At 37.0% G+C, this 17,230-nt stretch overlaps 2 protein-coding genes and 1 long non-coding RNA gene across 3 annotated transcripts in view; 2 read left to right on the forward strand and 1 right to left on the reverse strand.

Moving 5' to 3' along the window:
• Positions 1-3,968, forward strand: part of LOC104368229 (macrophage mannose receptor 1) — a 37,985-nt gene extending 34,017 nt beyond the window's left edge. The window contains exons 27-29 of the mRNA XM_032991379.2: positions 399-566; positions 2,415-2,444; positions 2,840-3,968. Of these exons, the coding sequence (XP_032847270.2) occupies positions 399-566; positions 2,415-2,444; positions 2,840-3,081 (440 nt within the window). The 3' untranslated portion in view covers positions 3,082-3,968. The remainder of the gene's footprint in view (positions 1-398; positions 567-2,414; positions 2,445-2,839) is intronic.
• Positions 3,969-5,652: 1,684 nt separating this feature from the next.
• Positions 5,653-17,230, forward strand: part of LOC104368228 (macrophage mannose receptor 1) — a 34,321-nt gene continuing 22,743 nt past the window's right edge. The window contains exons 1-8 of the mRNA XM_032991377.2: positions 5,653-5,761; positions 8,118-8,516; positions 9,332-9,505; positions 11,853-12,011; positions 12,778-12,891; positions 15,126-15,272; positions 16,175-16,357; positions 16,911-17,068. Of these exons, the coding sequence (XP_032847268.2) occupies positions 5,680-5,761; positions 8,118-8,516; positions 9,332-9,505; positions 11,853-12,011; positions 12,778-12,891; positions 15,126-15,272; positions 16,175-16,357; positions 16,911-17,068 (1,416 nt within the window). The 5' untranslated portion in view covers positions 5,653-5,679. The remainder of the gene's footprint in view (positions 5,762-8,117; positions 8,517-9,331; positions 9,506-11,852; positions 12,012-12,777; positions 12,892-15,125; positions 15,273-16,174; positions 16,358-16,910; positions 17,069-17,230) is intronic.
• The window catches only part of LOC116961232, a 36,501-nt gene continuing 28,757 nt past the window's right edge, over positions 9,487-17,230 (reverse strand). Inside the window, exon 3 of the long non-coding RNA XR_004406888.2 lies at positions 9,487-9,544. This is a non-coding gene — a long non-coding RNA (uncharacterized LOC116961232). The remainder of the gene's footprint in view (positions 9,545-17,230) is intronic.

The following is a 17,230-nucleotide window of genomic DNA, read 5'->3' on the forward strand; positions in this document are numbered from 1 at the left end:
TTAGGCTTTACAGTAAAAGTTGCTTGATTTTCAATGAGTGAAATTTCAGTGAGAAATAATAACTTAGACATTAAAAAAAAAAATAAAAAAAAAAAACCAAAACCAACCTAGTTTTATTTATTTTTCTGTTTGAAACTTTAGTCCCCTAGACAAAAATATGGAGGTATGTAAATTAAAACTAAGTTATGATTAGCAAGTCTGAAATCATAATTTGGAAAAGCAATTATATTTGTTTTAAGAAGAGACTTAACAGAAATTAGATATGTTAGAAAGTAACCAAAGAGGGAATTTGTGAAGAAACTAGTATTGTTTTATTAGACTAAAGTAATAAAATAAGAGAAAAGCTAATGTTAGTTAAAATCTTTAACATCTAGTATTGCTAACACTTGCAACATTAGGGCAGCTGCTTTGGCAAGACAACAGTGCCTTAGACTTTGTTAACTGGGGTGAAGGACAGCCCTTGGAGGACCAGCTTGATTACTGTGTGGAGTTGTCTGCATTCTCCGGCTACTGGAGTATCCTTCCTTGCTCTTCCCAAAAGGGTTTTATTTGTAAGAAACCAAAGAGTAAGTCACTTCTTTAATATTTGCTCTTGATGTTTATGGGGTTTTTTTCGTAGTAATAACACAGGAAGGTCATTACAAAAGACCGGCATAAAATGCTGTATTTACAGACTTTTCCTTATCACCTGTTTCAGTATTCAGACAAAAATAACATGAATATATAGAATTATCCTTTTTTTTGTCTGCCATGTTCATGTTTTATCGCTTTGTAATTTCAGATATTCTTGCATTCCGTGATGAATATTCAGTTAGTAATTAAAGATGATCAGTTCTGGAAAATTTTAAAACTCCTTTGTTTTTTTGTTCCCTTCTAACATATACACGTGTTTTTCTGCTAACATTCATATTCCATTTCTATGGAACAAGGGTTGCATCAGTAATTTGCTTTTCTTCCTCTTGCTGTACTATCATACATGCTGTTCCAGTAAGAAATAGATGAAGCAATTCCATTTAGAGAATAACAGAACGGAAACATGATTCAGAGCACATATAGTGACCTTTGAAAATAGTAGAAGTGTTTTGGTTAGCAACTTTTTTTTTTTTTCTTTTTTCTTTTTTTTTTTTTTTTTAATATTGTGTTTCTGTGTAACTGAGCACCATCTGCTTCGGTCAGGAAGTATAAATATCAGACTATCGTGAGCCAAACAGTCATGTGGTATTTTGGAGTTTAACTGTTAATTCTGCAAAAAAAGTATGATTTCCTGCCCTGTTTTGCAACCCTGAGGTTTGGGATGTTTCTGAGGTTCTGTCCTTTCCCCTCTCAGAACAAAGCTGTAGCTGGTGGGGAAAGGAGCTGTACACACTCATAGCGGCATCAAAGCATTTTCTGAAAAGGAAAGTTCCTCTTTTAGGGCAACTCTTAATTTTCTTTGGGTAGTCAGAGCAATAGATGCTACAGAAAGTTAATTCTTTGTTACCAGATGTTTCGGCAAGCAGAAACTTAGTGCCAACGCATACTCTATTTGTTGGGTTTGCCTGTGGGTGGCCCCTACAGGCAATGCCAAAGTACAGAGAATATTCCCTGGCACCAGGTTCTGCAGCAAAAAGGGGTTTCAGCACATGCAAGTAGTACATCACAGTGAGCTCTGCATCCTTCCAAGGGACAATTTAACAGTTGCATTTCCTTCGTGCTCACAGACATGCCGGAGCTTAACGCGTTGCTGTGCTTCTGCTGCAGCATCCCACGTCCTGGTGCTTCCCACACTGGAACGTGCACCCTGAGTCTCCCCACAGCTCCCACTGCCCGTGGGGAAGGGAATATCTGCTCTGGCCCTGGCCATCACCCAGCGCGCAACCAGCGTGCCGAGAAAAATCTTGCAGATGGCGCCCTCTTTGCACAGCTGGGAAACACTGCACAGGAAAGCTTGAGTTTATATATGTAATTATAGATGCAAATAAATTGATGGTAAATAAAAATCTGCTGGGTCTCAAAGGAATTGTGTGCAGTACAGGAAAACTGTCAAATATCTTCAGCATTTGATCCAGTTGTTCCCAGTCTCTGCAGGCATGCAGACTCATAGAAGAGGGCAAGATTTATTAACCATGGAAGAAGAGAGAGTCCATCTAAAACAGTCAGAAACTACCTGTGCTTGGAGATTCTTTGGCTATTAAAAAAGAAGCAAGAAGGGGGCTTTAATATGCAAAACATTGCGGTTTTATTACAGTGAAAATCAGGTTAAAAAGCAATCATACCTTCTCATCTCTGTTTATTTAGTGAAATGTGTTTCCAGGAGAAGTGATAAGGTAAACTTGATGCGCAGGTTTCCAGACCTTCTGCTAACATGAAACTGTCAGGATGAAAATGTGACCTTTTTAGATTTTGACTAAACATTTAATCTTTATTTTTGACAGCTATTCCTAAGACAGCTGCAAATGTGGAAGGTAGGATTTATTTTTCATTTCCAATAGTTTAAAAGAGACATTAAAAGGAATAATTTTTTATTATTAGTATTTATTATTTATTTCTCTTTTATATATTTATTTATATGAGTTTAATTTATTTAGTTGCCATTGAATTAATTCCCAGCATAATTTAGCAGTACCTATGAGGCATTTAAGGCATCTCAGGATAACTAAATGCTTTGATAACTGGATCACCCCCTCTTTGCTCCTCCTTTTGCATGCTAAGATCTGTAAGGGGGACGGACACAGTGACGTTATGATAGATTTTCCTCCTGGTAGTTAAGGGGAAAATGAGACCAATAGTTTTTAGTATTCTTCATATTTATTTATGGATACAATACACCCACTTTTATTTGCTTTGTATTTATTTACAGGTGGCAAAAAGGACAAAGCACATGGTCACAGGAATATGTGGATACTCCTTACTCTGTTCCTCATCATTTTATTAGGGGTTGGCTTCATGTTTTATTTCTTACTCAAGATGAAAACTCAGAGTGGGACAGAAAGAGAGGCGAGGCGGCACAGTGCACTTCTGGAATACAGCCATGTCCTAACTGGGAGGGACAATGAAAATGATTCTACTGACAAAGAAAAAAATGAACACAGTGTTGTCTAATGAGATAACACATCCAAACTATATGGTTAAGCTTAAAAACAAACAAACAAACAAACAAACAAACAAAAAACAACCTAGATGGAACAAAGGAAATCTTAGTAAAAGTTGCATGTACCTAACAGACACTATGAACTCAAAAACTCAAATCAGCAATTACTCCTTTGGTAAGGATTAAGAGCTATTGTTCTATGCTCTTCAAGACATACACTCAGGACTAAGACTCAGTACTGTATAAAATGGCTAATTAAACAGGCATGAAAGTTAATATAACTAGTGGGAATTTAGATTTAAAAGTTATGGTTTAATACCCTAGTGTGCTGTTTTTTTAGCGATTTGTGGCTGCATCACATACAGAATCAAGTGCAGATATATAGTGAGCACTGTCTTAGCAGAGTGCTCAGCCCGAAAGCTTACACTTTGAGAATACATCTCACCATAATTTACTGAAGCATGCATACTGTTACTCAGGTAAAATGGTGTTTGAAATAAACAGAGATTTACATTAATTGTTTTTCCCCATTATTGCCCCTGTCTTACATTCTTTACACGGGTACTTTCCTTGCTATAGTATTATGAGTGAAATGAAAAATACTTGTCCTTCATTCATGGCTTCAACTTAGACTTTGCAAAACAAGTAAATCTTTGCAAGCACTCAGTCATTTTCTATGACTTTGAATGTTTTGTATCAATTATAAATATGAGACTATATCAATAAAGGGTGTATATATTACATATTTCAGTGTTGTTTAATTAGCATGTGGATATGTTATACAGTTTGGTGACCTAATGAGTCATTTACTTTAAGAGAAAGGCTAACAGGAGGAAACACAGAAAGATGAACAAGGCAAATGACTAAAAAGAAAGATAAATAAACTATAAAATAAAGTGGATGCCAAATAAAACTGGAAGAATCCATTCCTGTTTTTATTTCACTTGATTACTCATTTTAGGATGTCTTTTCTTACTATCCTCCAGCTCTCTGATAAATGGACTGGCAGCTGGGCACTGTATCCATGATAGAGGCCAGCAAGGCAGTGAGGCACACTGCATTGTCTTGGTAGTGAAATGCTTTAGATGTTTACCATGCTATTTATGTTTTCTATGAATTCTCTGTTATCTATGACAAACTGAAGAAAAAAAAAAAAGAAAAAAAATCTCAAGGATCCCTGGGAAAAACAGACCCTTTGAAAGTGCATAAGAACTGTACAGGAGAGGTCATGGGGAAGGAGAGATTCACATGACATTGGATTGCTTGTTTGTAGATGTTGCAGTCAAACAAAATATACTGCAGAGTATAGAATGAAGGGCATTCTGTACTCAAACTACCTTTACTGACAGTCTCCTTGATCTTGTACCTTTTTTTTTCCTTCATGTAAGTTATGACATATACCCATATTTATCCTTTTTGGAAATAGTGACACTGAATTGGATTCAGTGGTGTTTGATGGCTATGAAAAGAAGGCAAATGACAAGAGTAAACATATGAAAAAAACCCCAAACTTTAAATAATATAATTATTTATAAATTTGATATTTTGATTGTAGATATTGGTAACACAGCTCTGAAGACCCTATATTCTGTAAATTGGTTTCTTCTCTCACATTAAGTGATGTTTTGCCCTTGCAGAATATATTGTGAGATTTGTCTTCACAATAAAGCTATGAAAAATGAGAGAAAATTCAAAGGGCAATTTCTGCTCAGTATCTTTCCTCCTCTTCCTTCAAAACAAATAAGGGATCTTGAATTATAGCTGAAATTGATTTCCACTTAATAAAGGGTTGCAGCTCATTTGTAATGTTGGAGAATATTCCTCTTTGCTTGTCTCATTTACACTTGGTACAAAGAAAGAATTATTAAGTACTAAAATGAATTTGTACTTCATGGATTAAATAATTTTGAAAGGCAGTTTTGTTGTCAAAATCACTGGTTAATGGGAAAATTTGCAAAGATTTGGCTAATTTGTATTGATCATCCTGACATAAATTCCCATGAAATAACAGCATAGTAGTTTTACTAGTTGATAAATCAGAGAAGAAAAAAGCCAGGTGTATGCATAGTGCCCAGTCTGTCAAGTTATTGAGTGAAATTAAATTGTCCCACGTGGGTTAATTTTTCACAGGGAAATAGTCGACATTTCTCAGTGCATCAGATCAAATTAACATATATTTTGTAGCAGTGAAGACCTATCTGGCCAAGAAATTTGCATATATTTTTTTCTGAGTTTCCCAGGTATGTATGTATGAGATTTAAAGTACATCCCTTTAAAGGGCACTCCCTGCTTCTTTGTCTTTGAGGGTCAGGATTTTACAATCCCAGATCAGAATCAAGAAAGTTAAAAATAATTCAGCGGAATGCTGTTGAACTGTTCAAACTTTGCCACTTGCATCCGAATGAATGAAAACTTCACTTTCAGATGAAAAGTTTGAATTTTGTAATTATTTATAGATTTCAAAATACCACATGACAGGATATTTCCTTATTTAGAACTAAGTTTTCTCTTTCAACTAAAATTCTCCAAAACTGAGAAGGAGCCAGCGCCAACTGGTTCTGTAAGGACTTCTATTGCAGCAATTAATTTCAGCTCATCTCTCTGTGAAAATGAAGAAAGAAATGAAACACTTGAATTTCTCTACAGTCTTAGTTTTCCTCTCTTTCGTTCATACTGCTTTTCAGACATTTGGTGAGTCTTTGTTTTTTATCCTCTGCAAAAGTGGATGTGAAAGTGGGCATTTTTGTCTTGCTTGTTGCTCAGGCTCTTTAAGATTTTCACGCAGCTTGACTACTCTGCATTTCATATTCATTCTAATTGGAGCCGTCTCTAAACAGAAGTTTAAAAAATATGCAGATACAAAGATGTTGGTTCATTTTTGAACAGAGGGGAAGAGTCAAAATGGGGTAAAGATGGGAATCAGAAGTCAGGACAGAGTCATGTATGTGGATAAAGATTTTCTTTTGGATACAACTTAATTATTGGTTATGTCTGCTTCGTGAAGCAGATGGACTTCACATTGTGCTCCATAGTCTTTGTCTGTATATACAACCGAGTTATAAAAAGTGAAAAAGAGAAAGGAATTAAATAGGGTACTACATGTGTATCTCCTAGCCTTAGGACAGGGTTGCTTGGATGAGATGGAGCTTGTGAATTGGTGTGAGATGTAATATTGTGGCTGAGCAGATCCCAGTGAAAAGAAATATTAAAACGATCAGAGTCAAGAAGGGCCCTGGAATAACTACTGTGGCTTTAAGAATAATGATGAGAGGTGTAGTTAAGCCTCTGAAGTTGACCAAGGACAGGTCATGGTTTCCTTTTGATGTAAGGATGGTGGTAAGGTTCAAGGACATTTTTGCTTTATCCTGCAATTCATTAGATTTGTGGAGGTGTGGGATACAATTTACAGGTTCTGAAAGCAGACACTGTGCCATGTGAGCTATTCCAGCACTAGCCTGGGCAAAAAGGGGGTCCCTCTCTGCTATGCGAGCTGGGACCCAAACCCATGTGATAACTCAAACATGAATCTCCAAGTTTCCAGTGAGAACTCCTATTATGAGACCCAAAAATACTACAAGGCACAATAGCTGAAACTTAGTGCACTACAGTAACCACTTATTTAGTTCGTAGTAATATATAAAAGATTTCCTATGATTTAAACTTTCTGTCTAAATGGACAAGAAAGAAGAAACTAGGCCTTAGCTCCAAATTTAGATTTTAAGAAGTGAAACTTTCATACATTACTAAGGTGGTCAAAGTAATACAGGGCCTTCATGGACAGCTCAAGCATTAAATACAGATATTGTAACAAGAACTATTCTTCCTGTCATAGCTTCCCTGAATTGCCAGACACTTTCTGCTCTGTTTACTACTCAGCATTGGATATGCCCTAACATGCTAACCTTGTCCTACAAATTTACTTCAGTGTTTGGGAGGGTATCTCACTGTCCTTATGTGCTTATTCTCTCAGAAACTAGAGTTATGCTACATTTGTTCCCAGGCAGGGATTTGAGGCACAGAGAACTGAAGGGCAAAGCCTTGCCCTCCTGCCCCATAGGTCCTAGAATACTCCTTGTAGCCCAAATTCCACTCCCTCATGACCCAAAACCAGTAGGAGTTGTACACTACTTGATATTTTAAAAAGCAGGCAGCTGTGTTCACAGACTGATGCCCAGCACTGAACAACCTGCTTTACATGTCAGCAATACGACTACAGTCTGGGCAGCCCTTCCCAGCAGGGAAACCTTGTCTTGATGGATTACTAATTTAGGCTTCTTATAATCCTTTGGAAGTGTTAGCTAGCTTGTTAAGCATTCACATATTGTCTTTCCATAACAATGCACAGGCACACAGGCACAGACCTATAGTATCTTTATATATATCTATATACTGCCTGGTGTTGGTTCTTGTGAGAATGTTTGTGATTTGTGTGAATTATGTTGACTTATTATGACAGACATACTAACGAGATGGTACTGGAACAAGGCAAGATAACAAGTCACTGTTCCACAGTTTTTCATCCTAAAAAAAAACCCAAACCATAACAGAACATGCCAATTACGGAAGGCACAAGAGTCACAGAAGGCTCACTCACTCACTGTATTAAGCACAAATGCAACCCTGTGGAGATGTATGTAACATGAACTAAATCCATAGTGCATAAAGTGATGGCATACTTGCAAATCTTCAGTAAGGTTTCTTTTGGAAACCTTGAAATAAATGTGTATTTCAGAAGGGATTTAGAAAAATAAAATCCACTATCCTCATGAAAATTCCATTACAGTGATGACATTCTTGAAGCTGTTACAACGTACTTTATGTGCTTATTCCTCAGTATTGTATATACATGAGCTGCACTTAATTTTCCTTCACAGAAGGAAATAAAAGTCTTGAAAATGCAGTTTGATCTTTGTAAAAGTGACTCAGATTTACAGTCTCCTACATGAGTCAGATCAGCATAGAATCAACAGCACATCTCTTCCCTCACAAGCTCCCCTCACCATGTGCTCACCATAAGTACATTAATTTTGATTGTTTTGTTTTACAGACAATAAAATATTTTTAATATACAATGAAGATACTAAGCTCTGTTTAATTGCTCAGAGTTCTCATGAAGTCACAACAGCTGCTTGCAAGAAAAACACTGAGTTACAAAAATTCAGGTGGGTGTCTGATCACCAGGTAATGAGCGTTGCATTTGCACAATGTTTGGGAGTGCCCTACAAGCAAAACCAGGCTAAAATTTCTTTGTACCCATGCAACAAGAAAAGTGAATTCCAGAAATGGGAGTGCAGAAATGGAACCTTGGCAATCCAAGGGGAAGATTTGTTTCTTAGTGCTGGCAAAAGAAAAGAAGACAATATTGTGCTGAACACAGGATCAGCAATGATGAATAAATGGAAGATCTACGGGACCATGACTGATTTGTGTTCTCAAGGCCATGAAGGTAAAGTTCAAAGGTTGATCTTGATTGTGTATTGAACCTACTTGTTTGCCATCATGGATAGTGTCCTTTGATTTCTGCTCCCTTTAGTCTAACATCAGCTGTTCCCCCTGAGGCAATGGTGGACTGATGGATGATTAGTTCACAACATATTCAGGCCTGTATTCCTCCATCCTGGAGATGCACAGCTGCTTAGCCTCAGACAGAATTTTTTTTTTACTTTTAAAACAAAGATGAATCTAGTCTATTTTTAATTGTTAGATTTAACCAAATACTTTATTTAATTGTATACTTGTACTAGTGAAATTATATTAGTATTGTTGGATCAAAGGCAAAAATCTTTATGTTTAATATACCAATATTAAATGTAAACAAATCATTCCATGCACACTATCATTTAGTTGGTCTATGAGATTTCATATGCCAAAAATCCACAACATTTAACAATTAAATCAATTATTTGTTTTTAATGAATGATGGAAAGTTAAGCTACATGATCAACAAATAATGCTAATTTTTAGAAAAATGTTTAAATATACAGGACAAAAATCACTACAGTTCTTTCATAGTTTGTATACAGTATGAAAATGCTATATTTCCAGCTGCTACAGCTGATGATGTCATAAGCATATGGTAGGTTGCAAGACCTACCCAGAACTTCCTCAGAAGACACTGCTGGTGATAGTAGGTCCCCAGTTACACTGGTGTAACACTTGCAACACTTTCTCCCCACAGCTTTATGGAGAGTACAGATATGTAGAGAACTGGGTCCCTCAGATTCCCATACCTGTATTTTAATTTCTCTTTTGCCCCCTCAGATCTGTTTACAGTGTTAGGAAATGCCAACGGAGCTCCGTGTGCCTTCCCCTTCCAACTGAGTGGTAGATGGTACGCTGGGTGCACGGCTGCCGGCAGGTCAGACGGCTTGCTCTGGTGTGCAACAACCCCCGACTTCAACGCAGACCATTTGTATGGCTTCTGTCCAACTGGCAGTAAGTCCCAAATGCTGACACAGATGCTATAAGACAACACTGTTAAGTAAATATATCAATACTGAGATGCTGTTAATAATATGGAAGGAAAAAACTTTGTAATGACTTCATTTTACTCAAAAATATCTCTAGCATGCCATAACATCCCTTAACGAAGAAACAACAGTATTTCCTATGAGTCTACAGTCAGGCTGAAAGTTGTCTGGGTGTGTCCATCAGTAGCTAACACGAAGGAAAAGACAATTATGCTTTAAAGTTGACTGGATTCGGCATAAAATCATCTGAAAATTGAGATGCTACTAACAGCCTAATTCTCTTTGCCTCATTGCTATTTGTGGTAACAGTAGTACAACCTTTCTACCCATGCAATTCCCTGTTCTGTATAACAAGATTAGTCTACAGTCCATGGGAGGATGTAGTTTGTTTTCTGAAAGTCATAACATAAGAAGATTGGCTCAAAGGTCTTACTAAAATAGCAGCATCATCAGCCTTTCCCTTGTAATGTTTCAGATTACATTACAAGATAATATTATCTGAACAGATAAATGTACCTGCATCCAAGTGCAGGATGAAGTACACCAAAATACAGTGTTAATGAAGATATTAAAAATACTGCCTCAGACCTAATCTTCCAGTGCTATACCACAGACTCACTTTTTGTCATTTTGATAGGAGTATTGTGCTGGGAAACCAGGTTCAACTCATTATCAATCACCAACTACCACAACTACCACCACCATTTTCACTGATATTAATGAAAATTATTTCCTGGTAAAATATTGCATTCACTAGCTTGAAAAACACCAGAATATCCTCACTATATAAACTAGTAAACATGAAGTATTTGGCAATATAACATTGTTGTGACAATAACACCTGAGTCTACAATTAAAAAAGAATTATAAAAATATGTAGTGAATGAACAATTAAAAAACCCAAAACAAAACAACAAAAAAACCTCAAACAACCAAACAGAATAACATTTTTATGAATCATTCAAGAAATACAACATTTTTTCCTCAGTAAAAGAGAAGGTTAGAGGAAGTTGCAACCACAGCTTATTAGCACTTTCATAGGAACAGTGTTGTTAACAGTGAGCTCTCAGAATATAATTTCTAAATGCCAATTACCTAAAAAACATGCAGATGAGAAACAAGGAATACAGTTTTTTTAAAAAAACATGGAATCATAGAATCATTTAGGTTGAGAAACACTTTTAAGATCATCGAGTGTAACTATAAACCTAACACTGCCAAATCCACCAATAAACCACATCCCTAAGTGCCATGTTGACGCAGCTATTAAATACATCCAGGGATCCCTGAGCTATTAAATACATCCCTGGGCAGCCTGTTGCAATGCTTGATAACCCTTCAATTAAGAAGTTTTACCTAATATCCAGTCTAGACATCCCCTGGCACAACCTGAGGCCATTCCCCCTTGTCCAATCACTCGTTACTTAGGAGAAGAGACTGACACCCACGTCACTGCAGCTTCCTCTCAGGGAATTGTAGAGAGCAACAAGATCTCCCCTCAGCCTCCTTTTCTCCAGGCTAAACAGCCCCAGTCCCTTAAGCTGCTCCTCATAACACTTGTGCTCTAAACCCTTCACCAGATTTGTTGCCCTTCTCTGGACACGCTCAACCACCATAATGTCTTTTTTGTAGCGAGGGGTCCAAATCTGGACACAGTATTCGAGGTGCGGCCTCACCAGATCTGAGTACAGGGAGACAATCCCCTCCCTAGTCCTGCTGGCCACACTATTTCTGACACAAGCCAGGATGCCATTGGCCTTTTTGGCCACCTGGGCACACTGCTGGCTCATAATCAGCCAACTGTTGACCAACACCCCCGGGTCCTTTTCTGCTGGGCAGCTTTCCAGCCACTCTTCCCCAACCTGTAGCACTGCAAATGCAATTAATGATGGCATAGTTTGAAAAACAAACTTTCCATCACTGGAAATGTTCGCATTTCTGTTGTATTTCAGTCAAGAGTTAATTCATGAATAGCCTATAAGCTGCTGAACAGGTTTTCAGAGTAGCTAAGGACCAAGGTGCAGTTTTGCTTTATCAATCTCTTTACACTGTCTTTTTTCACTTGGAGATTCTCAGATTTGACAGGGGAAACTGAAAATAAAGGATGAAAGGCCTGTCTCTGCTAAAGTCAATGGAAGAATCTCTTTTATTTAACAAAGAGCAAGGTAATGGTACAGCATAGATTTTAGGGGTCTGAGCGTTATTTGGACCAGTATCTCATTTCAGAAGTAAGCTTGGAGGTAAATTTTCTAACATTTTGTGTAAGATGCTTATAAAAAATTGCAGTACTAAATCTCCTTTCCCTCACACAGACAATGACAGATTTTGGAGTACAGATCCTTTGACAGGAACCTACTACCAGATAAACTACCAGTCAGCTCTCACGTGGCACCAAGCAAGGAAGAGCTGCCAGCAGCAGAATGCAGAATTATTAAGTGTCACAGAGATACATGAACAAATGTATCTAAGAGGTAAACTAATAAGCAAGACTGAGTAAAACAAGTGTCAAAGAGGTTTTTTTGACTGATTACAAATGTTTCAGTGTTATAATCACATTACAATTAATAGCTGATGTAAAACTGGTATATGTACTGCTAAAGAGATAGCACAATTATTGTAAATTAAGCTTTTTATAGGTGGAATTTCTGTAAGTTGTGGAACTGCCATTTGAAATTATTTATAATATTAGTTAAGAATTTTCAGCTAATTAAGCAAAAGTTGGCTCAAGCTTAGAAAACACCAGAAAGTGAAAAGAAGGAATGTCATTATAGGAGGCAGTCATTATATGACTTTTGTGTTAAGAAATTAGTATTCCTCATATATATTTAATGAAACAGATTTTAGGAAACACCATACAAATTTTATAAAAAACACTATCAAAAATCTATAGACTTTCTGGATGTATGCATAGACTTGCTAGAACAAAGGCTCTATATCAATTGCATCACCATCAAGCAAACTTGTAACATAAATACTAACAATAGCAATTCAGTGTTTCAATTTTCAAAGCTTATTGCTTACATATAACTGTAGAATAGCATTAAATTCAGATAAACTAATATGTAAAATAGTCTATTGCCATTCTCTACAGAATAAACATTATCTACAGAATAAACTCTGAGTTTATTACCAGTAAACATGGATTCTGTACAGAACTTAGAAATCACTAAGCATACATTTATTATCTTCATCCAAACTTTGAAATGTCATTAGAATTCAACTCTTTTGGTTACCTAGATTTGATTGACAGCAAGAGATCCTCTCTTTGGATTGGGCTTAACAGTCTGAATCTCAACAGTGGCTGGCAGTGGAGCGGTGGCACTCCCTTCAGATATTTTAACTGGGCACCAGGTAGTATTGTTTTTTAACAGTTTCTGAAATTAATATTTCCCACCAGTCTGATGAATACATATTAATCATGGTCCTGTAGTATTCCCCGCGAACATGAGGAAATGGAGTTGAAAGGCTTATGAGACATGTGATATTAAAAAGCTGAGAATTATTCTTTTCTTTACTGGATATATCACAAGGAGTTTCAAACAGAAGAGCTAAATAAATTAATCCTCTATCTCCTAGTAGATAAAGTGAAAAGCACTAGTCAAGCAGTGGAATGCCTTCAAGTCTGTTAAAACCTCTGTGTTTCTTCAACTCTCACAAGGGTTATCAGACCCCACATCCTGCAAGGACTCAGCTGTCAGTGAGCATCAGTCTTGCAAAGCCTTCCATTTCTCTTTTTATCCTTTTCCTCTTCTCTTCTGTAAATAGAATTCACAGCACTGGCAGTTTATCTTTGAAAGTTGATTAATGATTGTCATGGCAACAGCTGCTTGCAGCAAATGCTGAATGTTTGTGTGCTGAATAAATGCATGCATATTCCATCATTTGGCCTTCCCCAGGTCTCAAAGGTGCCACCTGTTTTTATCTGGCACAGAAGGTGAAGGGAAATCCCAGAGTTGCTGTGTCTGGTTCCTAACTTCTGCTAAGCTTGTCAAATTCCTTAAACCTTGCAGAGAGGAGGAGCAGTTGGCTCTCAGGTCAAGCAGCCCACACCCTTGGAATTCCTGTATCCCCACATGATGGCTATCATGATGACTTAATCTACATATTTCTAGTTTACTGCAAAATGATGGTAAGCTGTATCTTTTGAGGGTAGGTAAAAAAAGAAGTCATCACACTCTGGACTTCTCTGAGAAGAGGAAAGTACTTCCCATTCCCCAAGGACAGTGGTCCTGGAGAACCTCCCTGAGGGCTGGTTGCAGAGGCAGGCAGAGACACACAGCAAGAAGCAAATCTGCAGCCAAGATGCCAAAGGGACTTGCAGAAAGGACCTTTCCAAAGGGCCTGAGTGGAAGTTTTTTCTTCCAGCATATCACTGAAAGATGCTGGACCAGAATGTGACTTAGAAAGGAAAGACCACTGTGAGGGCATTGTGGAAATGAGGATATTTGTTGTCACATGTTATTTGGTATGTCTCATCCAAAAGATGTGCCTTGTATTTATTTTAGGAATTCCATAGTATCATTTTTGTGCTCTTCTAAACACAGTTCTACAAACTAGAAGCCATTTAACATGCTCCCATGAAGATGAAGCCTACACTGTCAGGCTTTGTCCAGTCTAGATTCCCACCACTCCATACTCCACTGCCAGACAACATATCCCATGCATCAGTGGCATTTTGCTTTTGTCTCATATTTTTAACAAATAATATTCATTCACTGAGCTTGGTTCATCTTTACAGTGCAGAGCTAGAACTCTAATTTTCAGGTTTTGAAAACTCTTTTTATCATTAGCAGCTGATGGTTCTTAATCTGAAGAATACTTTCTTCACATCTGTAAAATTCCTTATCTGAATTTGAACTATGTTAAGATGCTACCTTACTGTGTTCCTGACCAAAAATATTAGCTCAAACTGTGTCCTCTGATTTCATGGATGTAATTGGGTGTTTTAAACTCATTACTTAGTCCTTTTAGCATAAATGTGTCCCGACAACAAATTCGGTATAAAACTAGACATTTAATGAGCTCTGCAACTATGAACTCTGATTTCCTACAATCTGTGTACAACATTGCAACTGTAACAGCACTAGGTACCCCTTCAGTTTCTGGAATCTTCAGTCCAGCATTTATTGACTGGGCAACAACATTATTTATTCAACATTATTTATTCTGTAACTTGTTGTCAGCTACATATTCCTTAATGGATGCACGGCTGACCCCTATGGACAGACTGATTAAACAGGGGTGGGGGGCAAGGAAAGGACTTGCTGCACTCTTTCCATCAGTGCAGGCATGAAGTTTAGCCTATCCTCTGTGCAAGCTAACAATTTGCAAAAACTTACAGAAATATCTTGAGACTGCTATTGTGAAATCAAATACAGCAGAGTGTGAATTACACAGCAATCATATAAAAAAATGTTTTGATGGGTACTTTTAAATCACATTTCCTTATCTCTGGTAAAAAAATAACTGTAGCAATGAAGTCATGATTCTGTAATTGACACACTAAAAGTCTAGAAATTAATTCTTTTAGCTGATGACACAAAACCTGTGCTACAGAAAAGTAATTTGGTTTTTATTCTATGAAGGAAGCCCTGAGCCTGAGCCTGGGAAACTCTGTGCAGTACTAAATCCCAGAAGAGATGCTAAGTGGGAAAACCAGCCATGTGAGCTGAAAGTTGGCTATATCTGTAAAAAGGAAAACTCCACACTGGATACTTTCATTCTTCCATCAGGTATGTCAAGCAAATGAAGCTCTTTGATAAAGACAGAATTTGTGTTACTAAAATGAAATCTAATGGCTATTAAAAAAAATAAAAAAGAATTCTCATTTGTTCTTCTACTTTTATGAGTGGCATAGAACGAAGAATATTGTTATCTCTTTAACCAAATATATTTAAATACTATAAATGTTTCTGGAACCCAGTAACCACACAAGCAATTTTTATTTCATGTTATTATTCACAATTCCAGAGGCACTGGTCTATATCATACACTATCATAAAAGTATCATGGACTGCATGGATGTGAAAATAAAGTTAGAGATGCCTCACCCTTCCTGCAGTACATTCTAATGAAAACACCAAGGCTTATCACTGAAGGCTTGGAATGATGGAACCTTCTCAGTGGGCTTGCCTGTAACCTAGTAAGATAGCAAAAAAGAGCAAGATCCTTCAGACCACTTTTCTACTACACTTTTCTCTGATTTATTTAAGGAGACAGTATGGAAAACCATGTGTGTAGAGAATTACTTGTCTTCTGCTGCAGTAATAATGCCTTTATGAAACATACAAAACCTAACTGGGTGGGGTATACTGTGTGAAAACACTATATATGGAATTTCAAAATGCAAATACTCCTCTGTCCAAAAGTGAATATTTCATACTAGTGAAGCCCAGTAGCGAGTGGCTCCATTACTTTCCTCTTTTGTTTAAATGCAGTGTTTTCTGTAGAAGTACAGTGTGCAATAGCAGACTAAAATGTTTTATATGTATGTGGAATGAATAGAAGTACTGTTTATTTATAATCACTCCGTTTTCATTTTAATTAGCTAATTAACTGATTTCAGATGTAATTGCAGTTATTCCAGACTTCATTTTGCACTGTTTAAAAACTTGAAATATCTATTGATTTTGAGGGGATGCAGAGCCTGTTAAATGCCCAGATGGATGGCTGCCCTATGGAGATCACTGTTTCATGGTTCACAGGGATCCCAGAGTGTGGAGAGAAGCCCTAATTTCCTGCAATGACAGCAATGGCAATTTGGCTAGTATCCACAACCCTGAGGAGCATAGCTTCATACTGTCTCAGCTTGGCTACAGTGAGTATTTCTACAGGGCAATGTTTGGTACAGATGGAGAATTATATTATTAGAAATCTTGCAGGATTTAAAAAAAAAAAAAGAACTTATATATTTGATAGGAATATTTATAGGGAAGTTCACAGATACATAGGTTAAAAAGAAACAAACACCAAAAAAACTGCAACAGGAATCATTAGCACTCTCTTCATTTTCTTTTTCATTCTTTTCATTTTGATTTTCATTTGTTTTTCACTACGTGAAATCACTTGAAGGAAATAACAGTTCTAGTTACTGCAGTATTTGGGCTGATTATCTGCTTCAGACACCTTGTAGCTGTGGATACAGTAATGGACTTTTACTGATAAAGCTGGGGAAGCTCATTTCCTGCTGGTATCTCATTTTTTAACTTCTTGAAAGAAGAATATGAATTAGATCTTAAAATAAACTCCACTGTCATTTAATCTATAAGAATTTGTATTGTAACATGGCAATTTCAGCTCATCTCCATAAAGTCTTGCTCTCGTGGCCTGTTTCAACTTGGGTACTAACACAGGTGAATTTCTGTTCTTAGAAGCTGTGGATGAGCTGTGGATTGGTCTGAATGACCTCAACACTGAAATGTATTTTGAGTGGAGTGATGAGTCTCCTGTGACATATACCAAATGGTTGCCTGGAGAACCAACCCATGCAATCAATGGACAAGAAGATTGTGTCATTATGGCAGGAGAGGTAGAATCATTCCACATTTATGTAGGATTATACTATTTGATTTTTGTTTCTATTCCTAGTCATTGGGGTTTTTATAATGCAACTTAGAAACAAATCAGGGAATGGTATCTTTATTTGCTAGAAAGATGGTTGTTCTAAATTAAATTAAAAATTAATTTAGAG

The sequence above is a fragment of the Tyto alba genome, unplaced genomic scaffold (assembly GCF_018691265.1).
Source record: "Tyto alba isolate M040663 unplaced genomic scaffold, T.alba_DEE_v4.0 Super-Scaffold_38, whole genome shotgun sequence".
Classification (NCBI taxonomy): Eukaryota; Metazoa; Chordata; class Aves; order Strigiformes; family Tytonidae; genus Tyto; species Tyto alba.